Consider the following 24237-nt stretch of genomic DNA (forward strand, 5'->3'; position numbering starts at 1 on the left):
CTCCTACACTGCTGGTGGGAATGTAAGTTAGTTCAACCATTGTGGAAAGCAGTATGGAGGTACATCAAAATGCTCAAAACAGACTTACCATTTGACCCAGGAATTGCACTCCTAGGAATTTACCCTAAGAATGCAGCAATCAAGTATGAGAAAGATCAGTGCACCCCTATGTTTATCGCAGCACTATTTACAATAGCCAAGAATTGGAAGCAACCTAAATGTCCATCGATAGATGAATGGATAAAGAAGATGTGGTACATATACACAATGGAATACTACTCAGCCATAAGAAAAGGGCAAATCCAACCATTTGCAGCAACATGGATGGAGCTGGAGGGTATTATGCTCAGTGAAACAAGCCAAGCGGAGAAAGAGAAATACCAAATGATTTCATTTATCTGTGGAATATAAGAACAAAGGAAAAACTGAAGGAACAAAACAGCACCAGAATCACAGAACTCAAGAATGGACTAACAGGTACCAAAGGGAAAGGGACTGGGGAGGATGGGTGGGTAGGGAGGGATAAGGTGGGGGGAGAAGTAGGGGGGTATTAAGATTAGCATGCATGGGGGGGTAGGAGAAAAGGGAGGGCTGTACAACACAGAGAAGGCAAGTAGTGATTCTACAACATTTTGCTATGCTGATGGACAGTGACTGTAAAGGGGTTTATTGGGGAGACCTGGTATAGGGGAGAGCCTAGTAAACATAATATTCGTCAAGTAAGTGTAGATTAGTGATTCCAAAAACAAAACAAAAAAAAAAAGGGCAGTTCCTGTGTGGTAACCTCTAATGAGTTCTACACAAGGGTATAAAGGGCATATATAAAAGTGTAGGCAAAGGGTCTGTTTGTGTTTATACAGAAGATCAAAGCCTAATTGGGCTACCCCAAAAATGAACTAAGATACGATATGAAAAAGAACTTCCAACATCAGCACTCTCTGGAAGACTCATGCCAGAAGATGATCATCAAAAAACCCCAACAAAGATCCATGCACTGCTACAGCTGTAGATGCACTCATCCCACCAGCTCCTGGACTTGCCATGGGAATGAGGAAGGAGATATCTAAGCTGGCCTGTGCATACAGTAAAACAACAAATTTGACTGGATCTATACTGTTGGAACTCAATCAAGAATTAGGAGAACTGCAAATTGTAGTGCTCCAAAATCTTAGAACTACAGACTATTTACTGTTAAAAGAACATAAGGGACGTGAACATTCCCCAGGAATGGGTTGTTTTAATTTGTCTGATTTCTCTCAGACTGTTCAAGTTCAGTTGGACAACATCCACCATATCATAGATAAGTTTTCACAAATGCCCAAGGTGCCTAACTGGTTTTCTTGCTTTCACTGGAGATGGCTGGTAATTACAGATATGCTTTGGTTATGTAACTATACTCCTATTATGTTAATGTGTGTGCGCAATTTAAGTAGTAGCTTAAAACCTATACATGCTGAAGTTACTCTACAAGAAGATATGTCAAAGAAATAATCAATCTTCTCATGTTTTCTTCCGCCTGCTACTTCTATAGCTTTTCTTCTTCCTTCCTAATTACAACCCTTAAATAGAATTCGTGCCTCATATCAAATTTACCGAGTATCATAATTCTTCCAAGTGGTAAAGATACCTCAAGACAAATGCTGGGCATAGAAGCTACAGGGCATAGATATGCAAAGAAATAAAAAGCTAACCATTTCAAACAATAAGGCTTCTCTCTTACTTACCAACTTTACATTTCCCTGTATGGCCCCGGAAGATGACTGGTTAGCCAGAGACGGGTAAGATTCCTCAAGGGAGGAACAACCTAAGACAGGCACAGTCGCAGGGGGGTCATTAGGTGAGAAATTGGGGATCAACAGAGGTGAGGCTTAGAACCTCACCCCCCCGTTATGAGAGAAATCTTCTGCATACGTGGATGTTTTATTGCCCTTGTCTAGCTTGGATTAACACATAGTCTACAGGCACACACCTGATCATCTACATTTGCTCTCTTACAACACTAAACTATGTTTTCTACCTTTATCTTGTATCTACCTACCACTTCAGCATTTTATTAAAAATAATAATAATAAATAGAGAAATGTAGTATCCACATATAAATCAAGTACAAAAACCAAATGAGTATTCATGTTTGAACTGACTGTTTATAGTTCATAATGCATGAGTAAAACCGAAAGTTTCTGTGATGACTGCCCTTGTAATGTTCACTATGTAACTTATTCATTATGTAAGAATTTGTTCTCCATGTAAGAACTTGTTTGTTATGCCTCAGAAGATTGGAGACTGACGAAAATTAGGCTTGGGGTGGATTAATGATTGTGCATTGAGCACTGACTCCCCTATACAGAATTTTATTGTTGTTAACAACCATTTGATCAATAAATATGAGAGATGCCCTCACAAAAAAAAAAAAAAAAAAAAGGACAGACTTCCAATGGTAAAATAAATAAGTAACCAGGATGTAATGTATAGCATAAGGAATATAGTCAAGATATTGTAACAGCTTGGTAGGGTGATAGCTGGAACCTAGAATTATGTATATAACTGTTTTATCACTGTGTTGTACACCTGAAACTAATGTAATGTAATACTGTGCGTCAACTACCCTTCAATAAAAAATAATTATCTAAAAAAAAAAACTACCTAAGAACAAAACTCCTGGACCAGATGGCTTCACTGCTGAATTTTATCAAACATTTAGTGAAGACCTAATACCCATCCTCCTTAAAGTTTTCCAAAGAGTAGAAGAAGAGTGAATACTTCTCAACTCATTCTATAAGGCCAGTATCACTCTAATACCAAAATCAGGCAAAGATACCACAAAAAAAGAAAATTACAGACCAATATCCCTGATGAACATAGATGCAAAAATACTCAACAAAATATTAGCGAACCGAATTCAAAAATATATCAAAAAGATGAACCATCACAATCTAGTAGGATTTATTTCAGGTATGCAAGGATGGTACAACATTTGAAAATCCATCAACATCATCCACCACATCAAAAAAAAGAAAGACAAAAACCACATGATCATCTCCATAGATGCTGAAAAACCATTCAACAAAATTCAACATCCATTCATGATAAAAACTCTCAACAAAATGGGTATAGAGGGCAAGTACCTCGACATAATAAAGGTCATATATGACAAACCCATAGCCAACATCATACTTAATAGTGAAAAGCTGAAAGCTTTTATTTTAAGATCGGGAACAAGACAAGGATGCCCACTCTCCCCACTTCTATTCAACATAGTACTGGAGGTCCTAGCCACAGCAATCAGACAACACAAAGAAATAAAAGGCATCCATATTGGCAAGGTAGAAGTAAAGCTGTCCCTGTTTGCAGATGATGTGATATTGTACATAAAAAACCATAAAAATTCCACTTCAAAACTACTACATCTAATACCTGAATTCAGCAAAGTTGCGGGATACAAAATTAATACACAGAAATCTGTGGCATTCCTATACACTAACAATGAACTAGCAGAGAGAGAAATCAGGAAAACAATTCCATTCACAAATGCATCAAAAAGAATACAATACCTAGGAATAAACCTAACCAAGGAAGTGAAAGACCTATACCCTGAAAACTACAAGACTCTTAAGAGAGGTTAAAGAAGATAGCAATAAATGGAAACACATCCTGTGCTCATGGATACAAAGAATTAATATTGTCAAAATGGCCATCTTGCCTAAAGCAATGTATAGATTCAATGCAATTCCTATCAAAATAACAACAGCATTCTTCAACAAACTAGAGAAAATCATTCTAAAATTCATATGGAACCACAAAAGACCTCGAATAGCCAAAGCCATTCTGAGAAGGAAGAATTAAAGTGCAGGGAATTATGCTCCCTGTCTTCAAGCTCTACTACAAAGCCACAGTAATCAAGACAATTTGGTACTGGCATAAGAGCAGACCCACAGACCAATAGAACAAACTAGAGAGCCCAGTATAAACCTAAGCACATATGGTCAGTTAATATATGATAAAGGAGCCATGGACATACAATGGGGAAATGACAGCCTCTTCAACAGCTTGTGTTGGCAAAACTGGACAGCTACATGTAAGAGAATGAAACTGGATTATTGTCTAAACCCATACACCAAAGTAAACTCAAAACGGAACAAAGATCTGATTGTAAGTCATGAAACCATAAAACTCTTAGATGAAAACATAGGCAAACATCTCCTGAATATAAGCATGAGCAACTTCTTCCTGAACCCATCTCCTCGAGCAAGGAAAACAAAAGCAAAAATGAACTCATGGGACTACATCAAACTAAAAAGTTTCTGTATGGCAAAGGACACCATCAACAGAACAAAAAGGCATCCTACATTATGGGAGAATACATTTGTAAATGACATATCTGACAAGGGGTTAACATCCAAAACATATAAAGAACTTACATGCCTCAACACCCAAAAAGCAAATAACCCAATTAACAAATGGGCAGAGGATATGAAGAGACATTTCTCCAAAGAAGAAATTCAGATGACCAATAGACACATGAAAAGATGATCCACATCACTAATCATCTGGGAAATGCAAATTAAAACCACAATGAGATATCACCTCACACCAGTAAGAATGGCCAGCATCAAAAAGACTAAGAACAACAAATGCTGGTGAGGATGCAGAGAAAGGGGAACTCTCTTACACTGCTGGTGGGAACGTAAGCTAGTTCAACTGTTGTGAAAAGCAATATGGAGGTTCCTCAAAAACCTAAAAATAGAAATACCATTTGACCCAGGAATCCCACTCCTTGGAATTTACCAAAAGAATACAAGTTCTCCGATTCAAAAGGACAGATGCACCCCTATATTTATCGCAGCACTTTTTACAATAGCCAAGATATGGAAGCAACCTAAGTGTCCATCAGTAGATGAATGGATGAAGAAGATGTGGTACATATACACAATGGAAGACTATTCGGCCATAAGAAAGAAACAAATCCTACCATTTGCAACAACGTGGATGGAGTTGGAGGACATGCTCAGTGAAATAAGCCAGGCGGAGAAAGACAAATGCCAAATGATTTCCCTTATTTGTGGAGTAGAACAATGAAGCAAAACTGAAGGAACAAAATAGCAGCAGACTCCAAGACTCCAAGAAGGGACTAGTGGTTACCAAAGGGGAGGGGTGTGGGAGGGCTGGTGGGGAGAGAGGGAGGGAGAAGGGGACTGAGGGGTATTATGTTTAGTACACATGGTGTGGGGGATCACAGCGAGAACAGTGTATCACAGAGAAGGCACATAGTGGATCTGTGGCATCTTGCTGCACTGATGGACAGTGACTGCATTGGGGTATGGGTGGGGACTTGTTAATATGGGTAAATGTAGTAACCACATTGTTTTTTCATGTGAAACCTTCATAAGAGTCTATATCAATCATACCTTAATAAAAAACTTTTTTAAATTCCAATTTATCATTTTTAAAGAACAAATGTAAAAATTTAGTTTGAAAAAAGGAATACTAAAAAAACAACTACTTTTGTGAAAAACTATAAAAATAGACACAGGAAATCTTGTTACAAATTTTTTTTAAAGACTGGTAGAGATGCATATTAGAGGCATTTTCACTCTACATTAGGGAACCTGTTTGTTTTTTGTGACTAAGCAATTCATTTCAACATTATAATCAAACCTATTGTTCAAGCATTTATGACCAAACTCTGACAGTACAATTTGAAATGTAATTACTGAATATAACTACTTTCTATAAATACTTAGTAAATATCTTTATTATTTTTCACTTTTGACATTAAAAGAAATTTAATGTTAAACTCAGAGAAAGATCCCTTAAAATTCACATGTAGTAAAATTCTTTAAAGGTACAGGATTAACAGTCTGAAAAAGGTAAGGCAAACACCCTTCAGCAAAGTCACTGCACATAAAATCATCTACCCTCAATTCTGTGTAATTTAGTTCTATGTAACTCAGAACCAAAAAACAACCTGAAAAGCAGTTGTTTCAATAAGTGCATTTATATAAACAATTGAATCACTACTTATGGCAAGTCACAAAGTTTTACAGGAAAACTGCTTAACTGCTTAACTAGGTATGGCACACAGGTGCCCCACTGCCAAGAACATTACCAATACTGGGCTTGCTGTCCCACAGGGTTCCCTCCCAAGTACGCTTCAAACAGTCATTTCCAATGTACAGAGTACCTATGAAAATGGTTACTGGAACTGACCACTGTGCTTCCAGTGTGTCTGGTAATGTTGGATTCTCAAAATTCCTCAAAGAAGAAAGAAGGGACAAGCTGAAAATTGGAGGGTTCTTAAACAAGGGCGTGGCATTAGGAAAATTTAAATAATTAGTAAATAAAAATCAAGCGAGAGGGAGGGAGAATTATACTGGGATAACCTCATTAACTTTAATCATGGAACTAAAGGGAAAAATGTTAGTTTTGATGCCAGATAAGTGGGATCCACAGAAAATTCTGGTGAGGGGCAAGAGGCTTGGTGAAGGGTACCACAGAGCAGGCTTGCCCACTCCACAGCTTAGGTAGTGCTATAGGAGGCTAACAGGTTATTTGAACTTGAATGTCATGCTCTCATCTCAGACTCAAGAGGAACAAACTGAATTTACTATCTTCCCCAAACAACTGGTCTTCCAGTGATTGCATTTCTGGCCATGGTAATTCCATCTAGCCAGTCTCCAAAATTAAAATCACCTTAAGATCTTCAACTCTTCCCTTTCTTACATTCCCTATATTCCCTATACCTAACTGATTACAGACCTGTTGTCTCTGATTCCCTTTCCTTCACAACCAACATTGTTTGCTTCTATATTCTTATAAATACAAGAGGCTCCTGGCAGCTCCTCTTGCCTGCATTGTTTTACTACTCAAACTTATTCTGTGTATCTACACCAAATGGCATTCTCAAAACACTTCTCTATCCTCTCATTACTCCCCATCTTGAGAATTTATTACACATTATAAATATTAAGCACTATCATTTCATAAACAGTATGTGTTAGGTACTATGCTAGGCATTATTATGATCATCTAATTGCCACATCAGTTTGTGATGTGGGTCTAATTAACTGCAATTTAAAGATGAGGAAATTGAGATTCAAGTTTATTAAGTAATTTAGGGACACTCAGATAGTTGAGTGGCAGACATTTTTGAATGTACTTTGTTTTTTTGTTTTTTTTTTTTATTTTGGTATCATTAATCTACAATTACATGAAGAACATTATGTTTACTAGGCTCCCCTCTTCACCAAGTCCCCCCCACATACCCCTTCACAGTCACTGTTCATCAGCGTAGTAAGATGCTATAAAATCACTACTTGTCTTCTCTGTGTTGTACACCCCTCCCTGTGCCCCCCACAGACTATATGCTAATCGTAATGCCCCCTTTCTTTTTCCCCACCCTTGTCCCTCCCTTCCCACACATCCTCCCCAGTTCCTTTCCCTTTGGTAACTATTAGTCCATTCTTGGGTTCTGTGATTCTGCTGCTGTTTTGTTCCTTCAGTTTTTCCTTTGTTCTTATACTCCACATATGAGTGAAATCATTTTGTACTTGTCTTTCTCCACCTAGCTTATTTCACTGAGCATAATACCCTGTAGCTCCATCCATGTTGTTGCAAATGGTAGGATCTGTTTTTTTCTTATGGCTGAGTAATATTCCATTGTGTATATGTACCACATCTTCTTTATCCATTCATCTACTGATGGACATTTAGGTTGCTTCCATATCTTGGCTATTGTAAATAGTGCAGCGATAAACATAAGGGTGCATCTGCCTTTTTCAAACTGGAGTGCTGTATTCTTAGAGTAAATTCCTAGAAGTGGAATTCCTGGGTCAAATGGTATTTCTATTTTGAGCATTTTGAGGAACCTCCATACTGCTTTCCACAATGGTTGAACTAATTTACATTCCCACCAGCAGCACAGAAGGGTTCCCCTTTCTCCACAACCTCGCCAATGTTTGTTGTTGAATGTCTCTTCGATGATGCCGATCCTTACTGGTGTGAGGTGATATCTCATTGTGGTTTTAATTTGCATTTCTCTGATGACAAGCAATGTGAAGCATCTTTTTATGTGTCTGTTAGCCATCTAAATTTCTTCTTTAGAGAACTATCTTTGCAGCTCCTCTGCCCATTTTTTAATTGGATTAGTTGCTTTTCGTTTGTTGAGGTGTGTGAGCTCTATATATTTTGGATGTCAGCCCTTTATCGGATCTGTCATTTATGAATATATTCTACCATACTGTAGGATAACTTTTTGTTCTATTGATGGTGTCCTTTGCTGTACAGAAGCTTTTCAGGTTGCTATAGTCCCACTTGTTCATTTTTGCTTTTGTTTCCTTTGCCCAGGGAGATATGTTCATGAAGAAGTCACTCATGTTTATGTCCATGAGATTGTTGCCTATGTTTTCTTCTGAGAGTTTTATGGTTTCATGACTTACATTCAGGTCTTTGATCCATTTCAAAGTTGGTTGGTAGAATTTCAGTCTTTTTGAATTTACTGAGGCTCTTTTTGTGGCCTAGTATGTGGTATATTCTGGAGAATATTCCTTGTGCACTGGAGAAGAATGTGTATCCTGCTGCTTTTGGGTGTAGAGTTCTGTAGATATCTGTTATGTCCATCTGTTCTAGTATGTTGTTCAGTGCCTCTGTGTCCTTACTTATTTTCTGTCTGGTGGATCTGTCCTTTGGAGTGAGTGGTGTGTTAAAGTCTCCCAAAATGAATGTATTGCATTCTTTTTTCTCCTTTAATTCTGTATTTGTTTCACATATATAGGTGCTCCTGTATTGGGTGCATATAAGTTTATAATGGCTATATCCTCTTGTTGGACTGAGCCCTTTATCATTATGTAGTGTCCTTCTTTATCTCTTGTTACTTCCTTTGTTTTGAAGTCTATTTTATCTGATACTAGTATTGCAACACCTGCTTTTTTCTCCCTATTGTTTGCATGAAATATCTTTTTCCATCCCTTGACTTTTAATCTGTGCATGTCTTTGGGTTTGAGGTGAGTCTCTTGTAAGCAGCATATAGATGGGTCTTGCATTTTTATCCATTCTATTACTCTGTGTCTTTTGATTGGTGCATTCAGTCCATTTACATTTAGGGTAACTATTGAAAGATATGTACTTATTGCCATTGCAGGCTTTAGATTCATGGTTACCAAAGATTCACGGTTAGCTTCTTTACTACCTTACTGTCTAACTTAACTCACTTATTGAGCTATTATAAATGCAGCCTGATGATTATTTCTCCCCCTTTTTATTCCTCCTCCTCTATTCTTCATATGTTGGGTGTTTTGTTCTGTGCTCTTTTTAGGAGTGCTTCCATCTAGAGCAGTCCCTGTAAGATGACCTGTAGAGGTGGTTTGTGGGAAGCAAATTCCCTCAGCTTTTGCTTGTCTGGGATTGTTTAATCCCTCCTTCATATTTAAATGATAATCGTGCTGGACACTGTATCCTTGGTTCAAGGCCCTTCTGTTTCATTGCATTAAATATATCATGCCATTCTCTTCTGGCCTGTAAGGTTTCTGTTGAGAAGTCTGATGATAGCTTGATGGGTTTTCCTTTGTAGGTGACCTGTTTTCTCTCTCTCGCTGCCTTTAAAACTCTGTCCTTGTCCTTGATCTTTGCCATTTTAATTATTATGTGTCTTGGTGTTGTCCTCTTTGGGTCCTTTCTGCTGGGAGTTCTGTGTACTTCCGTAGTCTAAGCAACTATTTCCTCCGCCAGTTTGGGGAAGTTTTCAGCAATTATTTCTTCAAAGACACTTTCTATCCCTTTTTCTCTCTCTTCTTCTTCTGGTACCCCTATAATGCAGATATTGTTCCTTTTGGATTGGTCACACAGTTCTCTTAATATTGTTTCATTCCTGTAGATCCTTTTATCTCTCTATGTCAGCTTCTATGCGTTCCTGTTCTCTGGTTTCTATTCCATCAATGGCCTCTTGCATCCTATCCATTCTGCTTATAAATGCTTCTAGAGATTGTTTCACTTCTGTAATCTCCTTCCTGGCATCTATAATCTCCCTCTGGACGTCATCTCTTAGCTCTTGTGTATTTCTCTGCATCTCTATCTCAGCATGTTTATGATTTTTATTTTGAATTCTTTTTCAGGAAGACTCGTTAGGTCTGTCTCCTTCTCAGGTGTTGACTCTGTGATTTTTGTCTGTCTCAGATTCTGCCTTTTCATGGCGATAGAGATAGTTTGCAGAGCTGGGACGAGTGATGACTGGGAGAACATTCCTTCTTGTTGGTTTGTGGCCCTCCTCTCCGGAGGGAACAGCAACCTCTAGTGCCTTCTGCTGGGCAGCAGCGCACAGACGGGGCCTGCCCGGCCGCTATGGAGTTTAACTCTGCAGTTGCTGTGGGCGTGGCCTGCCTCAGGCTGCTGCTCCAATATGACAGAGCCACATCGGAGGGGAAACAGCCGGGAGGCTGTTTATCTCCATGAGGGGCCTCCGAGCTTCCCTGCTGCACAGGGGGTTAGGGTACCCAGAGTTCCCCAGGATTCCCAGCTGCTAGACTAAGTGTCCCAGGGCACTTCCGTCCAGCTGTGGGGTCCCTGTTCCTTTAAGACTTTCAAAAAGCACTCGCTTTTCTTTGTCCCAGGGGCGCTGGCTGCGGGGACCCGCTCACAGGTCTTACTGCCCTGTTTCCCTAGTATCCAGGGCCCCGCGCATGCACTGTGTCTGCGCTCTGGTCCGGATGGCTGGGGCTGGGTGTTCAGCAGTCCTGGGCTCCGTCTCCCTCCTGCTCTGACTCCTCTCCTCCCGCTGGGAGCTGGAGTGAGGAGCGCTCAGGTCCCGCCGGGCGGCTTGTATCTTACCCCCTTCACTAGGCACTGGATTCTCGCAGGTGTGGATGTAGTCTGGCTGTTGTCCTGTGTCTTCTGGTCTCTCTTTTAGGGAGAGTTGTATTTGTTGTATTTTCAATAATATATGTGGTTTTGGGAGGAGATCTGCTGCTCTCCTCACGCCACCATCTTGGCTCCACCTTGAATGTACTTTGTTTTAAAGTAGGATTTGAGCCCAGGTTTCACACCCAAGGCTGAGTTCTTTTTGTCATACCACAGGGTCTCTACCGAACCATTGCTTATTTCACTAAATCCAAGCACCTCTATCTGCTTTTCCAGGCCTTCTCTGATCTGGACTTCTGGGCTTTCAATATATTATTTCCCAGGACTCCATCCATACACCACCCTCTCCAGTGAGGTCAGTCACCTTCCCCCACCTCAAATACACTACATGCTTTTTCTCATATATTTCACTTCCCCTCTCTAAATCTGACCATCTTTTGAGGCCAAGCCCATGTGCTTTCCCAAATATACTAATCACCACTGACCTCATTTTTTTCTTGTTACAATCTACACAGCCATTTCTTTTCCACTGACCTCTTACCATTAAAAGCCACAGGCACAGGGAAGGCAGTGTAGCACAGAGAAGACAAGTAAGGACTCTATAGCATCTTACTACGCTGATAGACAGTGACTGCAATGGGGTGGTGAGGACTTGATAATATGGGTGAATATTGAAACTATAATGTTCATGTGAAACCTTCCTAAGATTGTATATCAGTGATACTTTAATTTTATAAAAAGGGACCCTGAAAAAAAAAAGCCACATGCACATCATTATTTCTGGGTTCATGCACATTCGCTTCCTACCTTATCTTCTTTAAGTTTCCAAGTCTAGGTGTCATGTCTTATGCTCTATATTTTAAATGCTGGGGAGACTACTGTAACAAAACATTTAAAAATATAAACTGGTTCAAATAGTCTTATATCCAATATTCTAATACAAAACAAAGTTATTGGATTTTATACTCTCTGTCACTGGCTATAATACTGGCTCAAAAATTAGTTATCAAACCCTACAACAAAAATCATTTCCCTGGTTGGCACTCACTTCATTAGCAACTACATTGGGAGTATGCTTTTAAATTCAAATTTGATCAGCCAAAAGGAAAAATTTCACCTGCCTCACAAATTATGTTGATCAAATGCTTCTTCACTTAGACTATGATTCCATTGTGATTACATACATATATCTGATCAAATAATTGGCAAGGTCTCCAACTGGAATAAATATTAAAGGCTGGAAATAACACCTTTTAAGATTAAAAAATGAGGATGCAAATAGTAACATCTTCCTTTGTTGAATACAAGACTATGCAAAAGAGTACTATGCCAAAAAGAAGAACAAGTGGCGTATAGGTGGACTTTACGCAGCTCCTACAAAAAGGCCTCACAATTAACCATTTTAATACAAGAGTATTTACAACCAGAAACCAGAAATTTGTTTCATAGCACTTAACAGGCTGTAAAATTACCTGTCAAACTGCTTGTCCCCCACTAGACTATCAGCTCTCTGAAGAGAAAACCATGCCCATCTTGCTGGTGGCTATATCTCCAGCACCTTGCTCTGCATAAAATAAATCTCAGTCAATATTTACTGAATGAATAAAACTTCAACTATTAAACACTCAGCTCAAAATACTTATGTTTCTATCTAAATACTAATACTTCTATCTAAAATGTAAACAACAAGAATTTAAAAATCCTTCCTCACCAAAAAGCTCTTCATTTGCCATAACCTATAAGGGCAAACAGCTTAGTTTTTTCACTTTACCCTTACAAATTCTAGTAAAATACAAATCATGTGTGAGTTTCTTCTTAGTTTACACACTTAATGATAAATTCATTTACAAGATCAGTTATCAACCTCCAAAGAATTAACTTAAGATATGACCCAAAGGACACAGCAAATAAAGTGAGGGGCATCTAAAGTAGTGATTCATATGGGCTTATTTTACTACTAAAATCCACCTTTTCACAACTTCAAAAAACTCTTGACTAAGCTTTGGTTTTCAAATTTGATGTACAATTTTTTTATGTCCCCTTAGAATTTATTTGTTGGTCCTAATTACAAACTTAATAGAAAATAAAATTGAGGTTTACATTTCAAATCTGACTTTGCAAAAACTCAAGTGACCTTTGGGCAGTATACTTAACCTTTGTGTTCCTTGGGGATAATAAAAAAACTGCCTCATAGGAGTGCTCTGTTGCTTCAATAGGTTAAATGTAAAGCCCCTTGGACAAGGCCTGGCACAAAGTAAATTTCTAATACATGATAATTATTGTCATCTACTGTAATTATCATCACCACCATCATTATTATCTGGAAATATGATGTGACCAGAACATGATGTTACTGGAACACCAATGTCATAAGGATAGTTATTTTTGTCTGTTTTGTTCACTGTTGTATCCCCAGTGCTTGACACATATTTGGCACTCAAACTTTTACTAAATGAATTAATTATGATTGCTAGTACCTCTGTTACTAAGTAGAGGATAATTCGCACTAAAATGTAATAGCCTTTTGGAGAGAAAATTAATTAAGTGTGAAAAAAAAAACAAGTGCCACCTGGAAATTTAAGACAGGTATGAAATAAAGAATTGCTAGCTGACCAAATGCAAAGTGTATTGGAAGAGGGAAGAGGGGAGGCTATTCTCAAGCCAAGAGAGCATCTCTTCAGATTAAACCAGCCCCATCAGAAGAAAAATCAAGTCAAAAGTATTCGTTAAAAGCATTTTGCAGGCCAAGAGATTTTCAGGCTTAGAGCAGGCTTCTTTGTTCTTAAATGGGTACAAGAATCTAGAATATAGGACTTCTGAGTTTCCTAGGAAAAACCTGATTTGGACCTTGACAGTAAGGACAAACTCCGCTCCACAGAGAGGAAAGTGGGATTAGAGAAAGGAAGCGATGTATCTCAGGACACAGCAAGCTAACTGGGTGCTGTAACTCTCACACCCAAGTGCTGGTAGAAGGGTCCTTGAGAATAATTTGTAGCAGCCACTCAATCAAGCACCTCAGCTTCTCACCTGTCTCTCTCCACCACACTGAAAACTTGGACTGCTATGTGCCCATCAGGGCTCATGGGCTAGCTCTCCAGTCAATTTTCATCCAGACAACCCATCAGCCAAGCTGCACCCTACATGCTTTTGAGGATCCCATGAAGTGGCTACTGGCTCTTGACCCTCCACCACAAGAAGCAGAGGTTTATGGGAAAGGAAGGACCCTTTGCTCTTAAAATCTCACCGTAAAAACCCTCAAAGAACAGATAAGAGCACTGGGGAAAGGAGCCACCAGGAATCTTCAATAGCCCTCAGAGAGCACAAGCTCTCCACCTCCTTTCCCCACCCTTATTCTAGACTTCTACTAGGACCACAAACTAATAGAGCACTAATCAAAATATACAGTAGCCTTTAAAAACAACTTTTTTCTTGAGAGTAATGAACTTCTACAGTTTGTCAACAAACTGGCCAACAAAACTAGTTTGACTTGACACAAGAGCAAAGGTCCTGTGAAAGCAAACTAGTGCAGTAAGGGTTCTCAGGTAAGTATCAAGTTTTCCAAAGCTGACTTTCCTCATCTGATTTAAGTGAACAGTAAAAATACATACCACCAGGGGTTAACTAAGATAACTTATGTAAAGTGCTTGGCACATTGCCTGGCACTCAGTAGTCATTCTATCCATGTCAGTAAAGCTTTTCTGTACCCTACCCCCAAGTAATTATCTACCAAGTATCCAGAATCCTGATTAAAGGCAAACATTTTGTCTCATTCCTTAAGCCCTATTCTTTACATGGACACACAGCCAAATAATTCTGGTTTAGTAACAAAATTCAGGAAAGGCCACTTCAGAGAAGAGGCAAGTTGAGAACACCAAACTTCAAAGAAAGTCATTCAGGATCACAAGGGCAATTAAGAGTACTTTTAGTTCATTTGAGAAATCAAGTCAATAATACAACTCACCCTCAATTTTGGCCTTGGAGTCGTCAAGCCAAATATAAAGATGTGCAGTTCTGGGTTTTCCTATATCATGAGTAGGGAACATAGGGCTCAATAAATGTGGAGGTGCTGAAGGCAAACTACTAGCTCAGGACAACATAGAGCCTTGAATGAAAAATGAATGTCTAAGTTCTCTAAAGAATGTGCTGTCTAAAATTGACCCCTATCTTTAGTATATATAATCATGTAATCTTCCCTCATAGATCAAATACTGAAGACTCCTATTTAGTTACCCTAAGCCTCTCAATTTTTGAAACCAAAAATATTGTTATAATAAAATGTTAAACATTATATAAAATTAACATAAAGTTATCTTTAGCTTAAATATTGAAATAGACTTGATTACTCAGATGTACATTTATTATTATGCAACTTTACAGACACTATAATATACATTTTACACTACATATAATCTTATATTACAATTTTTCTGGCTCAAAGCAGTCTCTATTTCTTGCTGTTAGTGGATGACGGTATTGATCAGTCCTAAGACAATGGAAAGATAAGAGTCTGAGGCTCGAATCCTAACTCTAGCACTACCTTGCTGTGTAACCCAGGGAAATTACACTATCTCAGTCTTCTTTCCTCTTCTACGTAATGGTGGTAATTTAACTCCAGCTCTAAAATCCCAACATGTATGCCAAGGGAATATTTTTTGAATTTAGGAGGTAAGATGAGTATAAAAATGGTAGGAAATCCATCACACAACACTATACATGTTATTTCTTCCCCAAAAATGTGTATATGTCATGTCTTTTTTTTCTTTTACTAAATACATATAATAAATGTACAAGTCTTAGTTTGCAGCTCAGTGAATTTTGACATGTGTATACATTCATGCAACCATTACCTAGATCAAGATACCAAATATTCTCACTAGTATTTTTTCCCTGTCCTTTAAAATCTGATATTATAATAAATCATTTCACCTCCTAAACTACAACTTGTCTATCAGGTATATAGTATCTAATTGTACCCAACACCCTGAAAATATCTTGCTTCTACCCAGCCAACAAGGAATGCATCCTAAGATTTTACTCTCCCATTTCTACAGACTTCTACAATTTCCAGACAAGTTTTCTGCAAGACAATAAACACCAGTAACTAAAGATTAATTTAATTACCATATATTTTGAGTACCTAGCATGTACCAGTTATGTTAGATATAGGGATAAGTGATTAAGACACTTTTGTCCTATCCTCCAGGAGTCACAGTTCCCATAAAGACATAGGACACATGCCATCACTCCCATCCCTCTCCCAGGCAGACATCACTCATCAATCATGGGCCTCTCCCTTCAACTGGCTAGAGCCTTCGCTCTAGGATTCCATGTAATCATTACCAATCAAATGGGCTTGTTTTAATAGACCTCATCACATTTCACTAAATTTTCATCTACATAAGTAATGATTCTGATACTTACACTGAAATGCAGAAATCCGTGGGAAAGTGAATGTGGATTAGAAAGTAAAACCAAATGATGAGGTCCCTGTCATCTATTACAATTCAACTCAAGTATTATTTAAAGGGGTTAAAGAAAACTGTGGAAAGAATGGTACTTCCTGCCAATTGTCAATTACCATTTTCTAACATTCTAAAGTAATTCTTAAATGAAAAGGATGTAGCCTGTAGAGTCACCTGAGTCTAGGGAATCAGGTTATTCATTTTATATCTGTTCTCTTTAAAGGCCAGGGCTGTTTTATGGCACTAGAATATGCTAAAATAAACTAATAAAATTAATGAAAATAAAAACTAAGGCCCTAAAAATAAGATTCTAAAACAAATAATATGGCTTAAATAATCTGACCTTGATAACTCAAAGGGTCCACCTCTTTCATCTATGCAAGATTTAACGAAAAGTATACTGTCTTCCAACCATAGACAAGTGAACTCCTCTTGACCATGACTAACTTATTCAACTGTCCAAAGATAAATGCTTTGTCTTCCATGTGTCATGGTGCAGAACTCTGGAACCTTGAACTCCTACTTGCTTAACTGTTTTGATGAGCTCTAAATAAGCCATCTTCTAAGGAAAATACAGGCCTACTTGCAGATGGGAAGGACCTCACCATGTCAAATTCTTCCATAGTTAAAATACCAATATCCACCTTACTATCAAACACACCTAACAAAGTAATCTACAGTTCAGTTTGCCTGCTCTCCCGGCAGAGACCAGCTTGAAATAACAGATATTCAAAAGGGAAAAAAAATCCACAAACAACATTGAATTCTGTAAAGTCTCTACCTACCAAAAAGTGTTTTTTCCCCATTACTAAGGACTAATAAAAAAGGGTGTCCTAGGAAGGTGACTCTATCTTCTTTCAAAAACTATTGAGCTTATCATGCATCATGTTGTTCTCAGTCTGTTGTTTACAAGTTATTCCTCTAAGAGTTTAGTAGCTTAATAAAAGCTTCACTCACTATCCACTTTGTCTTGACTGTCAGCAAGCTCCAGGCTCTGAATCTTATGCCTGCTTGACAGCAGCTATCCTCAGCTCTAGGTTTGGTCCACTACCTCCATCTTTCTATTGTCTTCACTGCAGACTCCTGTATTTTTTCATTGTTCTTATCATGGTCCCATGATACATTTTTTTGAAGCCACCTCAGAATCTTTTTGGAAAAGAACAAGGGGTGTAAATAATTTAATAAATCAACATTCATCCGTTATCACTCTTTTTTTGTCCTATCCCTCCAAAGTCTCCCCTCTCTCTATTCCTGTTTACCCCATCACAGTACCCACTGTTTCTAGCATTCAGTGTCTTCTCCTAGAGTCCTGTTTGGATGAACCACACATTTGACCCCTAACACACTTGTACAATACTAGCTTTTATCATGTGCACTATTTTTTCATGTACATTGTACCTTAAAGAACTTAATATGAGATCTTAGCGGAAAAAGTGCACCTTACATATTTTTATATTCCCAGTAGCATCAAAACAAGCCTTGTACATGACAGACACACTGTAAAGATGTGTTCTGTTTATAGGAAAAGTCAACATTATTTAAAGCACAGGCTGAAAATGAGGTCTCCATATTAAAGCAGTGTACAAACCAAAAAACTAAAATTAGTAACTTACCTATATAGTTAACAAGGATTGCACATATGTAACCATAAGGGAAGTTCTTGGAATGGCTATATTTGGCAGGATTAGTAAGAGCACCGGAAGCTTTTAGTTGAGTTAAAAGGAATGAGATTTGTGAGGGCATTGAGTCACAAAATAATGACTCCAATGAGGTACAAGCTGATAGTACTCAATGAACAGCAAGAACATTTCCATGGGTTAGGGAAAAACAGCAAGCATCATTAGACAATGAAGGTGAGTTTTGGGGAGAGTTGGCAGGGGACCTAGAGAGCAATGCAAAACCAGAGCCTGATTTCTGTTAAGGTGAAGTAATAAGGTAAAAACCATGGAAAAGGATCACAACTACTATGTCAAGGATAGAAGCGAAAAAACTGAAATGTAAAGCCTGCCAATAAACCCTGCACATACATTCATTCTCAAAGAGGAATTTGGAACAATTCATTTAAGAGCCCATTTTGGTGCAACTGCCATGATAGCCTTAAGGGCCAGAACAGTAGTCTCTACCTCACCTCTCGAATCTGAGAATAAAACAATCTCCCTCTCCCTATCATTCTGTCTCTGTCTCTGTCCCTCTCTCTTTCACACACACACACATATATATACCACACAGAGCTGTAATTTAATGTGTATGGCTTACCAAACAGGCAGCATAATAAAATGGTTATGCAACTCCTGGGTTCATGTCTCACCTCTGACACTCATTAGGTATATGCTTTTGGATATATATTTAACCTTAGTCAGGTGTAAACTGGGGATAAAAACTGTACCTGCCTCTTCGGTAGGGATATAGAAAATGTTTAGCAGAGAGAGTATCTCAGTAAGCTTTTACCCAATATTATTAAGAAAATGGACAATAAGGTATGTGTGGCTTTTCAGAACCCTTGTATTAATTTCACAATCCTCCAAAGATCCTTGATACCCTGGTTGGGAGTCACTGTCACAGAAGATATATGCAAAGTATAGCAGAGCAGTAAATTCCATCAGCAAGAATTTATGTGACAGTTACAGAGCTCAGCACTGTGCCAGGGGCTCCTGAAGCCAAAACACCACCCAACAAGTAATGGGACAGTGCAGAGGTTTGGAGGAAGTTGGAAATATGGATACAGAGTTTAAAAGGAGCCTGAAACTCAAGCAGGTGTTCAAAGCTGGAAATTAAGTGGGGAGCCAAAAACCTCTGGTCAGGGAGTAGCATGATGAACATGTACTTAAGGAAGACTCCCCTTTGGCAGCCTATGGGATAAATTGGAGTGGGGGCTACTTCTGTACCTTCCTCGCCACTCAGATAACTGTGCTTAAAGTACCAATCAGGTAACTGTACTCAAAGACCTAAATAAGGTTCCAATTCTAACTGCATTGATTCATGCTGCTGGTCACTTAAATTAGTATACGCCATACCAGTAGAATTACCGTAACCTCTTGACTAACTTGTTGATCACACACACACACAAAATTCTACCTTTGAGAGTTCATGCAAGCTTATTAAACATTTGAGCTTCAGATCCAATCTAAGAAATTGGAAAGAGGGGAACAGTCTGCAGAAGAGTCCTCAACATAGAGGAAAGACAATATGTAGGCCCCTGCCTGAATTTAAGGGTTCTCTTTCTCAACTTCAGATCCTTGTCCTATCAGCCCCTCCTACCAGTTTTCAAACTGTTATTGTATTTACTTTCAGTTAGGTAAGATGCATGAATAACCAGAAATTAATCAGGTACCCAGTAGTTAAAACTGTCTAATACTCTTTGACTCTATGTCTAGACAATTTCAACTTCGTTTCTAATGCTAGAGAACGTCAAGGGTAGAGTTTGAATCCCAACTGGACATTTCCTGGTTGTCTGACTTCAGGCAAATCAAACACCCATGCCTGTTTCCACACCTGTAAAGTGGGGATAATGTAAGCACCCACTCAAAGAGTAGTTGTGAAAACTAAATGAGTTAATATTAGTCAAATAACTGAAAGTCAGTACAGTATGTATTATCTATTATTATCTTTATTTCAGAGTACTATTACCCATTACTACCAGATCTCAAGGGGGTACACACATATAACATTTTTTCTACAAAAATACAGAGGCAAAATTATTTCATCACTGCTGAATCTACAACAGCAGTCCTGAGTAAGTCACAATGGTTAGATCCCACCTGTTCAAGACCTCTTTGAGATGACTATCACGAACTAGCCATGCTCAGCCTGCACATGGGACGCCAATGCTCAGAACAGCTCCTCCTGATTACCTCACTCAAGGAACTCATTTCTTTGGAAATAGAACCCTCGCCTCACTTTTGAACCAGTCTCAGATACACTTCAGAATGTGTGATCATGAATCTCAGAAGTTCGTGAGATTAAAAAGAAAGTTTTTGTGAGATGTGCTTTTTAAACAAAAAATAAAAAACATTTCCTCGTCTGGGACTCCACAGCACCTTCTTGTATTTCTCTATCTGGAAATCTGGTGAAGGGGAACCAAAACAGCAAGGAACTCGCTCCCCGTCTTCCCAAGCATTAGCAGGTAAGAAGGGTCGAGATAAGTCAGATGACTCCTCACTCATATTCACAGACAACCGGTGCTTTTCCCTCCCGGCACAGTATCTGCACAAAACTCCACTGCAAGTGCACCCGAGAAGGCTTGGCGAAACCAGCGCCCCGGGCGCCTGTCGGACAGGTGAGGTCAGAAGAGTCTCGCTCAGGTGTAAGGCTCACCCCTGGTCAGAGCACGCGCCCCAGGAGAAGACCAAAATCTCGCCCCCAGCCCAGCTCCCAAGCCACAGCTGCTGTCCGACCTCCAGAAGAGACGACACCTTCCGGGACGCCCAGAAGCAGTTCCTGGAAACGCAGGCAGCCCGGAGCACAGGGTGAGACGCACATGTGCCCCGGCGGCGGCAGGCCCGGCCGGGCCCCCGCCTCCGCACTCACCTGGCCCGTGATGCCAGTGATGAGCGCCACTTTCCTGGGCTTGCCCGTCCTGCCGTCCCCGGAGCCCCGGGCGCTGGGGCAAAGAAGCGGTGCGTGTGCCATGTCCCCGCGGTTAGAGCGGAGGCGAAAGAGCCTAGGCAGCGGCGCCGGAGGACGTGGGGGTGTGCCGCGCGCGAGCCGCCTTGCCCCGCTGCAGGAAGGAGCGAACCGCGCGGCTGGCAGCCACGATCTGACAGGGCGTTCGGAGACCCGGAGGGGAGGGCAGGGGGCGGGCCCAGGCGGGCCCGCGGCCATCCGCTGGGCTGCGGCCTGACTGGCGCCGCGTCAGCCGCGTCAAGCTCGCGACGCTCCCGCGCCGCCGGCGGCAGGCCCCGCCCCTCCGCCGAAGCCCGCGCGGGCGGGCGAGCGGACTGGGCGTCGGGGGCGGGGCCGGCCGCCTCCCGACGAGGCTGAAGCAGAGCTTCAGGCCGGAGAGCGGCAGCGGGGTTTGGCGCCCGGCTCTTCCTTCGGCCAGGCGGAGTGGAGGGGACGGGCCGGCGGCGGCCGGACTTCACCGTGCTGCTCCCACGGAGCCCCGATGTCCACTCCTCCGCCCCGCCGAACCTCCCCGGAATCCTAAGTACCCAACGATGCTGGGAGCAACTATGGGCTGATCTTTCCGTTAAGAGAAAGCCCTGAATTCCAAATCTAGGCGTTTTGGGGCCTGAGTCATCGGCTGTGATAAATAATTACTGGAAACCTGGAGCAATGCATTTTGAGGAGTCTGGTTTTATATTCTTTATATTTAACAGTCCCAGCGTTACAAGGTCCCGAATGGGGTTACAGAAATGGGGAATGACTGAACTCACCTCTAAGCCTGCTGTCTCCTTGAATTTCCTTGAAGCGTGGAACCAAGCACGCGATTCCAAGGAACTTGACTCAAAGCTGGCCCCCACCTACGTGCAACATAAGGAAATGTTGAAAACACTACACGGGTCAATAAACCTGGACGTGGCCAATTTCAGAAAGTGATTCAAATGCAAGGTGGGGTCCTAGCTGGATGTCTATTGGATTTGGCCTCTGTATGGCAGCTGCACAGTGGCCAGGAAGGAGCAGAGGCGACTCAGATACTGGAAGGTTAGCAGGTGTGTGTACATAAGCAATTGGTTGGAATCCAGGAAGGGGCCCTAACTCACAGGAAAGTAAACACTTTCATTTAGGGGAATTCACTATAAGCAAGAAATGTCTTTGAAATGTATTAGATTATCTTTAAAACATCTTTGTTTTAATACAAACATGCTTTGAATTAATTTGTGGATAAATTAACATTTTCCCCAAAATGACTGAAAAAAACGGATAATCAGGACATGCCAAGTTTATCCTGCAGTTGTGAGACCACCTGTCACACAACTGAACACATTTGCCTGTCCTGAGAAATATGGCAGTAGGAGACCCATAGAAATAAAACTGATAATATTTAGTTTTAGGATCTGTTAATAAAATAAATACAGTATTAGGGAAACAGGGTAGTTCAGAGACACAGTGGAAGGTTGAGAAGTGAAGGATGTTTTTTTAGACAGTTTTGGTGAAAAGTGTGGTAGGGCATTGTATTGATTTGCTGGCGCTGCCTCAATCAAATAAAGTACCACAGACTGACTGGCTTAAACAATAGGAATTTCTTTCCTCATAGTTTGGAAGGCCAAGATCAAGTTGTCGGCAGGAGTGGTTTTTTCTGTGGCCTCACTTTTTGGTTTATAGAGGCCATTTTTGATATCCATATGGCATTCTCCCTCTATATATGTCTGTGTCCAAATTTCCTCTTGTTATAAGCACACCAGTCATATTGGATTAGGGCTCACCCCAAGTGACCCCATGTTAATGTAATTACCTCTTCAAAGACCCCATCTCCAAATATACTCACGTTCTGAGGTTTAGGGAGTTAGGACTTCATTTTAGAGTCAAATGTTCTTGTAAGAAATAATACAATGACATCCCATGTACCCTTTACACAATTTCTCCCACAGTCACATCCTCAAAAACTATAGTACAATATCACAAGCAGATACTGACATTGATACAGCTTACCTGTCTTACTCAGATTTCTGCTGAGTAAGATGTATGTGTGTTTAGTTCTATGCTATTTTATCACACATGTAGGTTTGTTCATCTACCACCACAGGCAAAGTACCAACAAAGGTTCTGACAACGCAAGGATCCTCATGTTGCCCTTTCACATCCTCAACCCTAACCCCTGGAAATATTAGTCTGTCCTCCACTTCTAGGTTTTGTCACTTCAAAAAATATTATAAATAGAATCATACAGCTTGCAATCTTTGGGCAGTGGCTGTTTTCACTCAGCTTACATTTCCTGGTGATCCATCCCAGTTTTGTCTATCCACAGTTGGTTCCTTTTTATTATTGAGTAGTATTCCCTGGTATAGATGGACCACAGGTTGTTTAGCATTCACCCACTGAAAATATCTAAGCTCTTTCCAGTTTGGAGCTGCTACAAATAAAGCGGCTATGAACATATGTGTATAGGGTTTTGTGTGAATATAGTTTTTATTTTGCCCAAGAGTACAATTGCTGGGCTGTATGGTAATTGCATGTTTAGTTTTCTATCCCTTTAATTATCCTTCCTAAGGCCAGGTGGCCTGAAAAAACAAGTTTGTTGTTTTGCTCCCTCAGAAACTTTTTAAAATATCTAACCTTCAAATGTTCTCCCCCTTTTTAAGCCTAAAAAACCAAGATTAAAACTTATCCATAATTATCAAAAACCTGGTATTTCCTCCATCTGTTCCTCTGATTATTATGAAGCCCAGAATTAAAATAAATAAACTTTTGTAGGGCAGTGTATTTGTTAGGGCTGCCTTAATAAAGTACCACAAATTCATTGGCTTAAAACAATTTATTCTCTCACAGTTCTGGTGGCCAGAAGGCTGAAATTCAGGAGTCACCAGGGTCACACCTCCTCTGAAGGCTCCAGGGGAGGATTTTACCTTGTCTTTCTTTGCCTCCATCCAGCTCCTTGTTGTTGCCATATTCTTTGAGGTTCCTTGGCTTGGAGGTGTGTTCTGCCTCCACTATCACCTGGTGTCATCCTGTACATCTCTGTGTCCAAATTTCCTTCGTTATATAAGGACACAAGTAATATTGGATTAAGAGCCCACCCTTTTCCAGTTTGACCTCATCTTAACATGATCATATCTACAAAGACCCTATTTCAAGTAAGGTAACATTCACAGGGACCTAGGGTTAGGACTTGAATGCATCTTTTGGAGGATACACTTCAACCCACAAAAGACAATGATGGTGAATCCATTAAAGGACTGATGTAATAGTAGATATTCTTAAATGGAAGATTCTAATGAACTGTTGGCAGCACAGAAAAAAAGAAACTAGTGATAGATTTGGGAAAGCT

General features: G+C 40.0%; 1 protein-coding gene across 2 annotated transcripts in view; it reads right to left on the reverse strand.

The window, feature by feature from the left end:
- Window positions 1–21196, reverse strand: part of GMDS (GDP-mannose 4,6-dehydratase) — a 775818-nt gene extending 754622 nt beyond the window's left edge. Inside the window, exon 1 of one of the 2 annotated variants that reach the window (XM_036888688.2) lies at window positions 20838–21184. In XM_036888688.2, the coding sequence (XP_036744583.1) occupies window positions 20838–21131 (294 nt within the window). In that variant the 5' untranslated portion in view covers window positions 21132–21184. Of the gene's footprint in view, window positions 1–20837 lie in introns of both variants that reach the window. The other variant, XM_057493757.1, reaches the window with a different exon arrangement.
- Window positions 21197–24237: the final 3041 nt, after the last annotated feature.

Source organism: Manis pentadactyla, chromosome 16 (assembly GCF_030020395.1).
Source record: "Manis pentadactyla isolate mManPen7 chromosome 16, mManPen7.hap1, whole genome shotgun sequence".
Taxonomy (NCBI): Eukaryota; Metazoa; Chordata; class Mammalia; order Pholidota; family Manidae; genus Manis; species Manis pentadactyla.